Genomic DNA, 10,346 nt, shown 5'->3' on the forward strand with positions numbered 1-10,346 from the left:
CAAACCAAGAACCGGAACAATTATTTGCGCTGCCGTTTTCTGTTGTGTGTTTAGGGGAAGCGAATGCGTGTGGGACCAGGATGCGCAACCGGCTTTTCAACATGGAGGCGTCCACGGAGGGTGTTATTTGAAGGAGACTAATTTCTTCGTACGTTCGTCAGCACACATGATGGGTATTGGGTAAGGGATGTGTAGTTATGTATGTTAGTCTGACATGTACATAAGCCGTGTATTACGGAATATCAATTCTTAATAATAATTTGCCGGACGCTTTGCCGTAATACACCGCCTCTTATATGCGAAACGTCATGCAAAAAGGTGTACGTTTTAGGTTTTCTTAGCTCTTGGCAAATATTTATACGCGATAGAAGTTGACTGAAGAGCGTTTATGAATAAAACAGAACCACTCTTGAGGTCGGCTTACACAAACTCATTAAACATTCATTTTTACTTCGTTTATTTAAATAAAAAAATTCAACTGTTCTTTCAAAACAAAATATGTCTTGCTGGGGTGTTGACGGTGTTGGAGTAAAATGGACTTACCAGAGTGCCTTGAGTGCCACATGACATCTCCAGCTTTATGAAAGGATTTAAGCATTTCTGAGTACTGTCCATGTCATGTTCATTGTCCCCCTGCAGTCCTGTTTCCAGAAGGTCAGTGTGATGGCTCTACCATGAAGTGTGCCCGCAGCCTGCTCCAGCTGCAGTGTCTCAGACTGGTGGGGCAGTCAGCCGGTTCTGCTGCCCAGTATGGCGCTCTGCTCCAGTCAGCCTCCTCCTCCGGTCTGCCCAACTCGCCACGTAACACTCAGCACCAGGTAAACTTCAGTCTCTACGCCCACAGAGACGCCAGACTTTCTTCTTGCCAACAAATCCCATATGCGGATCCAGACCAAGGTTCAACTGATGCTACAAACAAGCCACGCTGTTGCACTGGGTGCACATGTTTCCTTCATTACCATGAACACACACACTGCAGTTTATTTGGACTCAATCCCACATACACCGTCCTGCTGCCCCAAATACTACCCAGAGCACCCAGATTTGCTCCTGTTTGAGTGAGGTTTGTTCAAAATAGAAAATAATTGTAATTGAATTGAAAGATTTATGACTCAGAAGGAACCAATGGGCTTGGTGCTGGGAGCCATAGCCAGGGTTAGGGAAGTCTGGACTAACATGCTGCGGTCGTCAGGGTCCTATCATGGGATTTGTTGACAATAGCGATCACTTCTTAAGTCACCAAGTACTAGAGTCTGACCAAGACTAGCAGTGACAGTAAATGTAAGTACAGAAAGATACTGTATGTTTGAGGTCATGTAGAAACGGTGTCTTCATTACAGAGTTTGGCCACCAGAGAGCACTGACAAGTTGATTTTTACACTGCAAAATGACCAGCCCAGAACTAATCTTGGTCATAATTCTTTAAAAAAATAAATAAAAAAAAGATAATATGAGGGAGCTATACCAGTATTATTGTGGACACATCTTTTAATAGCCCACCAAATGGCTGCAACATGATGGGGGAAAAAAATAAATAAATGCATGCTATCTTCTCATTTTCTATCCTTTTCGTAAACCACGTTTGAAAGGAACTTGTTGGGAGAATCTTATTAGAGCTGCAATGCTTAGTCGATTTTGTAGTTCTCTTTAGATACGCTCTCCGATTTTGTTCTAGCACCAAACCACACTGTCAAATGTGCACATTTTGAAACTAAACACAGTTCACAGCGAGCACTGTGTTTCTAAAGTGCAAAGCTCAGTACAAACAAAATTGAATTGTCACTTGTAGGTGTTGAGGCGTTTCCACGGCAGCCCGGCGCGTGGCAAGGGCCGGCCTGTGCCCGCGGAGTTCGTCAACGAGGACGACAAGAGGCGGGACAGGTCTCTGGTCACCCATGACGACCTGTTTGAGCGGGTGGCCCAAGAGTCCAAAACCAAGGCCACGTTCAACAAAGTGGTGGAAGTCTTCATCAAGAGAGACGTGAGGCGGCGGGGTCACGTGGAGTTCATCTACGCCGCTCTGAAGAAGATGCCGGAGTTCGGCGTGGCGGGAGACCTGGCCGTCTACAACAAGCTGCTGGACGTTTTTCCCAAAGAGGTGTTCGTGCCCAGGAACTTTATCCAGCGGATGTTCAACCACTATCCCCGACAGCAGGAGTGTGGAGTGCAGTTACTGGAGCAGATGGAGAACTATGGTGGGTGTCTGTGACGCCGTTCAGTCTGGTCGCGGAGTTCCTGGAATGCTTTTTGAATTTAGAGGGGGTTATTCCAGACAGGGAAGGGCGGGGATCTGGATGCATTCTCTCAAGGTGTCAGGGAAATACGTACCTTTCACGCTAATACAGCAGTGTCTGTCTATCTTCAGTGAACATGATTGTGTTTCAGGTGTCATGCCCAACGTGGAGACCAAAGTCCTGCTGGTCCAGATCTTTGGAGAGAAGGGCCACCCCATGAGGAAGTACCAGCGCATCATGTACTGGTTCCCCAAATTCAAACACATAAACCCCTTCCCCATCCCCCAGCATCTGCCTGAGGACCCAGTGGACCTGGCTAGCTTCAGCCTGACTCGCATCGCCAGTGACCTGGACGCGCAAGTCACCGTCTACCAGGTACAACCGTATACTGTTGGATTGGACAGAATTTTGGGAAATAAGCTTATTTGAGATGTTCGATCTCATGTCTGTGTGTTCAGCACAGCGCTTTATGTACAGATTAATTAAACAACATATGAAATGTTCATCAGTGAGCTTTAGAGGTGTTGGTAGGGGAACTTTTGACTAAGTCTTGCTCATTCCTTTCCCCCTGCTTCCAGTCTTTATGCTAAGCTAGGCTAACCACGTCCTGATTCCAGCTCTGCCTTTATTTGTCCAAAATGGTGAACCATTCCTTTAATTTTAAATGCGTTAGCATACAAAAAAAAAAACTACAGCTATCATGAACAACTTCATGGGGGGCTGTAGCTTTTTCCATTCTTTCTTCTAATGTAATCTTTTCAACGTTTTAGCCACAGCCTCTGCTGTCCATTTTTATAGCTCGCTGCCCACCTGGTCTCAGTCTGTCGAGCGGGTGACCCTTCAACCCGCGACAGTCCGGGGCTTGTGGGAAATGGTGGTCGTTAAAGGCCATTTAAAAACATAATAATAATAAAATACAATCTTAACTAAAAAGGTCCACTTACTGTGGTTTTTTCCCCCAGAGCTTTTAACCACATCTCACAGTTTTCCACAGCGCATGGAAAGTCATTTGCAAATTTCAAGTTCCACTTTTACTTTCACTTTTCTCTCCACGGTTCAAAACACACAGAAAATAACCAACTGCTCTACTTTTGTTGTGAACATGACAATGAGCCTGTGTGCCTTTTTTATTTTATTATTATTATTTTTTTTTATTGTCATCACTTTATGAAACCCGTCTGTTTATTTGCTCTTCCCACCAGCTGCCCTGTACAGACATTACAGAGCGCGGAGAGCAGATCACACTCCCACATATAGTAGGTATGGACACCGTTTCCTGTGATTTCCCACCGCTCATGGAAGTCAGGGCGTATAATCTCTTGAGGCGTGGTGGATTGTGATTACAGTTTTTGTGTGCTCCTGTCCGTCCTGCGTCGACGCCAGGTATCCAGAGCCCCAGCCAGATGGAGCAGCTGGCCGAGCACAACCCGAGCAGGCCGGTGTTTGTGGAGGGACCCTTCCCTCTGTGGCTGAGGAAGACGTGCGTGCACTACTACGTCCTCAGAGCCGACCCCACGCCGCCTGACGAGAAGGTGGGAAAACCCTCTGTTGTTATCTGTTGCTAACAAGTAGCGTCAGCTAATTAAGGGAATTACTTGCCAGTTGTTTTTTTTTAATTTAAATAATCAAACTCCATGGCTTCTTGCATTGTAATGAATTCTTTTTTGGGGTATTTGTGAGGGTGGAAAACAGGAAACATTAGAGTGACGATCTAACAGAGATCAGCAGGGTAGCGGCTCACCATCAGCCCCCATATAGGCCGACCGCTGGTTCTTTAGCGGTTCCTGGTTCGGATTTAAGCAGCTGATAACTACACAGACGCGTAACCGTCGGTTCAAACTGGACTGGATTTTGATGAGTTTTAAGTTTTGTCGTTAGTTGTAACCTTTATTTTAGTGGCATCACTACCATAGTTTCAGCATCTAACCAGTTCTACAGGATCTGCTGTTATATGCTGGTTTACCAGTGGGGTGCCACCACGGTAATCATGGCTTGACTGCTGCTGAGTAGCTTTTCCAGTCGGTGAGCGATCCATCTATGAGCTTACATGGTTTGTACTGACTTTAATGAAAGAGGCCTTTCTTAGTTGGAGTTAAGGATCTTTTGTGCAACTTAACTCTTGCCTGATGTTTTTTTTTTTTTTCCTACTGTAAAAGTCACTAAGAAGATCGACTACCATTCTGCGGTGGGTGGGGCGCTGGTGTTGAGGGGGTGTGGTTGTCTAGCCTGACAAACTGGGGTCTGTCGTTAGGAGAGTCCAGTATCCAGTTGCAGAGTGTTTTGGCACCGGCACGATGGAGGTGATTTTTGAGCACGAGGGGAACAGCTGCTTGGGCCAGTGACAGGTTAAAGATCAAGACCTCAGTCAGCTGCCCAGCACAGGCCCTGAGCACGCGTCCAGGGATGCCATCAAGGCCAGCAGCCCTGCGTGCATTAATCCTGCTCGGTGCAGCACGTGTGTCGATGGGGGACAGTGTAAGGGGCTGGTGGCCAGCCTCGATGGCCGCTCCAAAGCATGCATAAAAGCTTTAAAGCGCATCGGGGGAAGGGGGCGTCGCTTGTTGTCAAAGTGCTCCTCAATCCTTAGCTTGTGGCTTGTGCTTGGCCCTCCTGATGCCCCTCTTCAGGTTAGCCCTGGAGGAGCCGTAGGCCTGAGCATCTCCCGATCTGAAAGGGGGTGCAGTAGGCCGACATCTCTGCTCATCCACACTCATGTTTGTCAGTGACTCGAAAAGCTCATACAGCTGTATCTGTGTGCCCCCCCCCACAGGTAGAGGAGCCCTATGATCCAGAGAGGTGTTTGGACTATCCTCTGCAGCTAGACCTGGATTTGGACCGCGACCTCGGGGACGACGAGAGCTTCGATGTGGAAGACTGTAAGATATTATTAAGATGGTGTTCAGGTAGCACCCAAATTAAGGCTGGTCTTTAAAGACCTCGTCAGTTATTGGTTAATTGTCATTGTGCTCATGAGAATAAATATTGAGTATGTAATGCAGCTGTTGTGTGTCTCGTATCCAGTGGACGAGGGTCCAGTCTTTGCCATGTGTATGACCAGCCAGGGAGACCAGGCCACCCTCAACCAGTGGATCTCTGGCCTCCAGCAGAAAAACCCCATCCTGGGTCAGGTCCCCACTCTGTTCCGCCTGGACGCCGGGCCCAAGGAGCTGCAGGGGGCGGCGGAAACTGAGTCAGGCCACCACCAGAGGCCAGACCCGGAGAGACGGCCTGAAGAAGAACCTGAGGTTATGGTGGAAGAAGAGCCCAGAAGAAGCCAGGGGATGAACCAGTGAACAGCAATCAGACTGTGCGGTTAAGACTGACATAAAAATCATGACATAGTGTATATGGCTAATTTAGAAGTATATGTCCATGCTGGGTCGGGGCTGAACTACTGAGAGGTACTGGTTCATTCAACTAAGGAACACACCGACTCAGCAGAACCTGAAATAATGTTCAGTTCGGGTAAGATTCAGGAATCAAATAAATGACATTTAAAAAAAACTGCTTCCTCATTTCCTTGTCTTCTGTCAAAGGTTGCTGAGTCTACATATTAGGTTAAGTAGTGGTTCCCGACCTGGGGGGGGCTGCATGGAATAAGCTAGACTTAGTCAAGCACCTTCAAATGGAGTTTATTTTTTACTTGAAGTCGGAAATCCTGTCACAATCTAGATTACAAGCGTTGCAGTTATTGTACGCTGTGAATGGTCTTGCTCAGCACATATCTTGGTCACAGCCAACCAAATTCAAAAGGAAAAGCCCAACATTTCATGAATTCTGCTTGTGTGCTTTCTCACCGAGAGTTAGACGAGAGGGTTGATGCCACGCTCGTACTTGTGCGCTAAATAGGAAGCTACAGCTAGCTTAGCTTAGCATAAAGACTGGACTCAGATTGTGCCTTTAATTTAAGGTTCCAAAGTATTGGAGTTGTTTCACGTCGCTGGCCAATGATTTCTACACTGAACACGACACTAAACAGATTTCACGCACTCACGTTTCTCGTCTCGTTTACTGGTCATGGTTTGTTGCTGCTCGCCCTGTGGAAACCGTTGTGTAATGTCCTCTGTGGTTCTGGAGGAGCTTCAACAAGTCTGAGGAAAATAACCCTGATGATGTCACAGTGATGTCATCAGGGTGATCTTGGGCTTGGGCCTGTGGACTACAAATGTCTAACAGATATCCTGCGTTGAAGAACTGGGAGGTGTGGAGTTAGAAATGTGGGTGGTAACGCGGAAGGCAGGGTGTGTGCACATATGATGCCATACGTTGCATTATGGGAAATGTAGTATCCAGGGTTTTTGACACTTGATGCCTACAGAAGACTAAAAATCTAGATATCTTGGCATTTGTTGCCTCCATTTTTACCACTTATTCTAAAAAAAGCTGTCTCTTGTGTGTCCCACCACTTTAAAAAGAGCAATACTACATGGTATTCAATTTAAAGGGTTTACGGTATTTAAAGAGGCTATATGAATATTTTCTATTAGAGCCAGATATTTTCCTCAGGAGTTGGTGGAGACCAAAAACAGAGCTGAAAGAGAGAGAAAACTGGACTTCCACTCATCAGGTGACACAAACACGACGACTAATAAATGATAATGTTACTCCACAACCACTGGATGTGTAAATAAGCAACAGTTTCTGCCAACACGTTCACCGAAAGGTGATGATATGTCAATGCTGTGTTCACTTATTGCAGGTTTAACTATTAAATATTAAATTTAAAAAGGTAGGAATCAACCCTAAAGCCAATCCATACACCTTATTTTTTTTTCCAGCGTGCAACCCAGTGATAAAATATCTAAATAAAAAGCCACGGTCTTAAAATCTTAATGGTTCTGTCTGGAGTTTTCAGAAAGCCTGGTGGCCCTGAAGTGAACGGCAGTCGGCATCGCTGCTCGCGCCCGCAAGTCTGTAGGCGCGAGCGAGCCAAAACAAGGAAGTAGCTGATTTGCAATCACATTTCGAATAACACTAACAGTAACTGTAATGTAACGTACTGTAGTGTACCATTATCAGTACTGTTCCCATATTTTATTTGGACCATTGGCTCCGTGACACAAACTGGCTTGGCTAACCCGTTTACAAGTTGCTTCATCAGCTAACGTTACGACGCAACCAACGGCAGGGACGTATAGCTAAGTCACAGCTAGCTGGCTAAACCTAGTGTTTTTTGCAGCCGGATACAGCCCAGACGTGCGAGTGCCGAGCTCGCAACGCTCCACGAACTCTCTAAAGCTTTTTTTTTAGTCATAAATAAACTCACAAAACTACTATTAAAACAGAAAAATACAACGGCGTACCCTCTGAATTCAAGTTCAAATCCACCGGACTAAGACTAGCTTATTGCTATACACGCGAGAAAAAAAAAGCAAATTAAAACTCACCAAAACCGTCTTGGTAAGTCTTTCCACTGTTCCAACAATCACCAACTCCCATTTTTGGTCGAAACAAATGCAAAATCCACCGAGTTACATGAGAAAAGATTGTGGCTGTAACTTTACACAGTGTTCCCCTCTCCAGGTGAGCCCGCTACAGAACACCTGCTCTCAGTCAGCCCAATAAAATGACACCCCTCCAAAAAAAAAACCCACAACCGTATAACGTTAATACACCCCTTTGCTTTGTACTGTTGTATTGTTGTATTGTTGGCTTAAATCGACGCCGTATGTCATAATACATCAGTTATCATCAGGTAGTGTTTTGCTAGCCATATCGTTAGCGAGCGAGCTAATGTTGGCCACCTAGCTGCGACGTAGCTGCTGCATGGATCCAGCGTTATCAGCCAGGTCAGCCCCGGGAGAATTTTGCGACGCTAGCTAGCTAGCTAGCAATTCGCCCGCGTTAGCAAGCAAGCAAGCTACGTGGACTTTGAGTCGGGCTCGGTGTTTTGGTGCGTGCCGGCCGGCGTTGCCGCGGTTACGACAGCCGTTGAAAACAGGAAGGGAGCAAGTTGCGTTCAACAGCTGTCGTAACTACGACAACGGCGGACGCATCCGGCTGAAAGTCGCCATTTAACAGTGACGTTACACTGCGTTCACACATTGGCAATCAAAAAAAAGCGATGAATACATGTAAGTTGTTGCATAATGATACAAATAAATATATTAATAACAATATTAACGTGAGGGGGGGGGGGAGGGGGGGGGCGGGGAAAGATCTCAAAGAACAAGCCCAAAGGTAGAAAAGGTTTATTACTGAAAAGGCATTTCAACATTCCCTTTGAACTAGTAAACAAGTCATCAAGTCAGAAGTACATTCTCAGAGGGTAAAATTGCTTGGTCACTTCCAGCCATTTACACTGTGTTTGTAGCTGTGCAGGCAGTTTCTCCAAGCATGGCTGACCTCCGCAGCTTTGTGCTCAAACAGAAAATTATTTCAGCATTTTACTCTTAATGAAAATCATAGAAAACAAAAAAGCAACAACAACAAAAAAAAAAACATGGGAATGCATTCCAGAGTTCATGTCTGATATACAACTGTTCATCCATTTACTACTCATGCAGGGAAAGCCTTTGGATCGTCAGTACTCACAAATGAGAAACGTCTGTGATGTGGAACTACCTACGGATATGAATAATGCATCATCAGTAATCATTATAGAAGAGGAGATTCAATAAATAATAAATAAAGTTGCTCAAACGATTGTGAGACACCACAGTTAAAAGGAACATTTGGCATCTCATAACCACTTTAGTATTTTTGTGTATTTACAGTGCGGAAAGTTTGATTTCACCCTCACATGGCGAAGCTGATATGAGCTGCAGGAGATGCTTGCAGAGTTGTCGTAAAAATAAAAAATAAAAAAAATTGTAAAAAGTTGTCATCATGATGGTAAAGTTCAGGACTTGGGAGAGAACAGCATGGTGCAGTACCCCACACAGAAACATGTGGAACCGTTCCAGACGCCCACGGAACAATCCAGTAACTAACACGGGTCTGGAACAGTTTTGGACCTGAATGCAAGCCTGCCAGAAGTGCAGAAAAAAAAAAACTCCATACAAAAATGATAGCAAGTATCAGCTCTAACAAATTAGCTCTTGTGCTATGTGTGTGTGTGTGTGTGTGTGGCACAGTTTCTTTCCTTATAGCTGGCTGTTTAAATTGAAATTTACTGTGTAATTTATTGTAACTTATCACCTGTCAGTGCGTCAGTGTGATTCTGACAACAGCTATGGAGACATCCTTCAAAAGCTGACATTTCGTTTGAATGTCTTTAAAACCCATTTTATTCATTCGCCGAATTATTCCAACAGTATTTGAGAGCAGTAATATGTCCCCCAGTTTGCTTATCACTGAATAAGGTAAGGTGGCTGCAGAGGGTGCTAAACCCGCTAATGCAGTGATACTCAACTTGTAGGCCATGGGCCGCATCTGGCCCGCCGACCATTTTCCAATTCACAAAGAAAATAAATTGATTCAGACTTTGATTTTTTTTTTTGCTTTTTGTTAGTAAATGTTCAATAAAGTCGCATATTAGCCTATCAGCGATCTGTGCAGCGCTTTCAAAAAGTTCATGTACACCAGACCTGCTTGGGGCACATGTACCTTCAAGGCTTTCTGACAGAAAGCCTTTCTGACAGAAACACAGGACTTGCACCCAGGAGACAGCTGTTCGTGTTCTGTCCTTATTTTAACCCCAACCATGATCTTTTTCTAATCCTGACCAAGTAGTGTTGGTGCCTGAACCTAACCAAACTGCGACCGTTAGCCACGTGTTAGACAGGCTGTCTGGCAGAAAGGCCTGAGTCCTGTTAATGTTTGTCTATTAACTGACCCCTGGCCTCATGTTATCTTGGAAAAGTGGCAAGTTGAGTATCCCTACTCTCATGTAACTTTACAAATAAGACAATCTTCCTCTTACCAATAAAAAAAAAAAAAATGAAATTCATAAGCAATAAAACACACCCTTGCTCAATTCAATACACGTAGGGTTTTGCTACTACAGCCTTACTTGTTTGGTATGACCAGTAGCTTATGGTGGCTAATGTTAGCAAACAGCTGTACAGCTGCGTAACTGACCTTACTGACTTAATGACTCTTCTCTACACTACGTTTTAGCTAGCCCCATTTGTACCTAACTTGGTGATTCGATCACATACCATCCCTTAT

The 10,346-nt window shown here is 45.0% G+C and overlaps 1 protein-coding gene across 2 annotated transcripts; it reads left to right on the forward strand.

The window, feature by feature from the left end:
- Positions 1–85: 85 nt before the first annotated feature.
- On the forward strand, positions 86–5,719 carry ecsit (ECSIT signaling integrator). Of its 2 annotated transcripts, none has more exons than XM_070929860.1 (8): positions 86–180; positions 640–818; positions 1,790–2,195; positions 2,386–2,609; positions 3,437–3,494; positions 3,618–3,766; positions 5,005–5,110; positions 5,256–5,719. In XM_070929860.1, the coding sequence occupies exons 2-8, from the start codon at positions 675–677 to the stop codon at positions 5,525–5,527; spliced, it is 1,359 nt and encodes a 452-aa protein (XP_070785961.1). In that variant the 5' UTR covers positions 86–180; positions 640–674; the 3' UTR covers positions 5,528–5,719. The 2 variants fall into 2 exon arrangements, with proteins under 2 accessions (XP_070785961.1, XP_070785962.1); XM_070929861.1 differs by having other exon boundaries at positions 108–148.
- The last annotated feature ends 4,627 nt before the right edge of the window (positions 5,720–10,346 follow it).

Source organism: Enoplosus armatus, chromosome 23 (genome assembly GCF_043641665.1).
Source record: "Enoplosus armatus isolate fEnoArm2 chromosome 23, fEnoArm2.hap1, whole genome shotgun sequence".
In the NCBI taxonomy this organism is placed as follows: domain Eukaryota; kingdom Metazoa; phylum Chordata; class Actinopteri; order Centrarchiformes; family Enoplosidae; genus Enoplosus; species Enoplosus armatus.

Coding starts and splice junctions, on each gene's coding strand:
- ecsit (XM_070929860.1), top strand. CDS start 675: ATGAAGTGTGCCCGCAGCCTGCTCCAGCTGCAGTGTCTCAGACTGGTG. Junction 819..1,789: donor CACGTAACACTCAGCACCAG/GTAAACTTCAGT, acceptor TGTCACTTGTAG/GTGTTGAGGCGTTTCCACGG. Junction 3,495..3,617: donor CACACTCCCACATATAGTAG/GTATGGACACCG, acceptor CGTCGACGCCAG/GTATCCAGAGCCCCAGCCAG.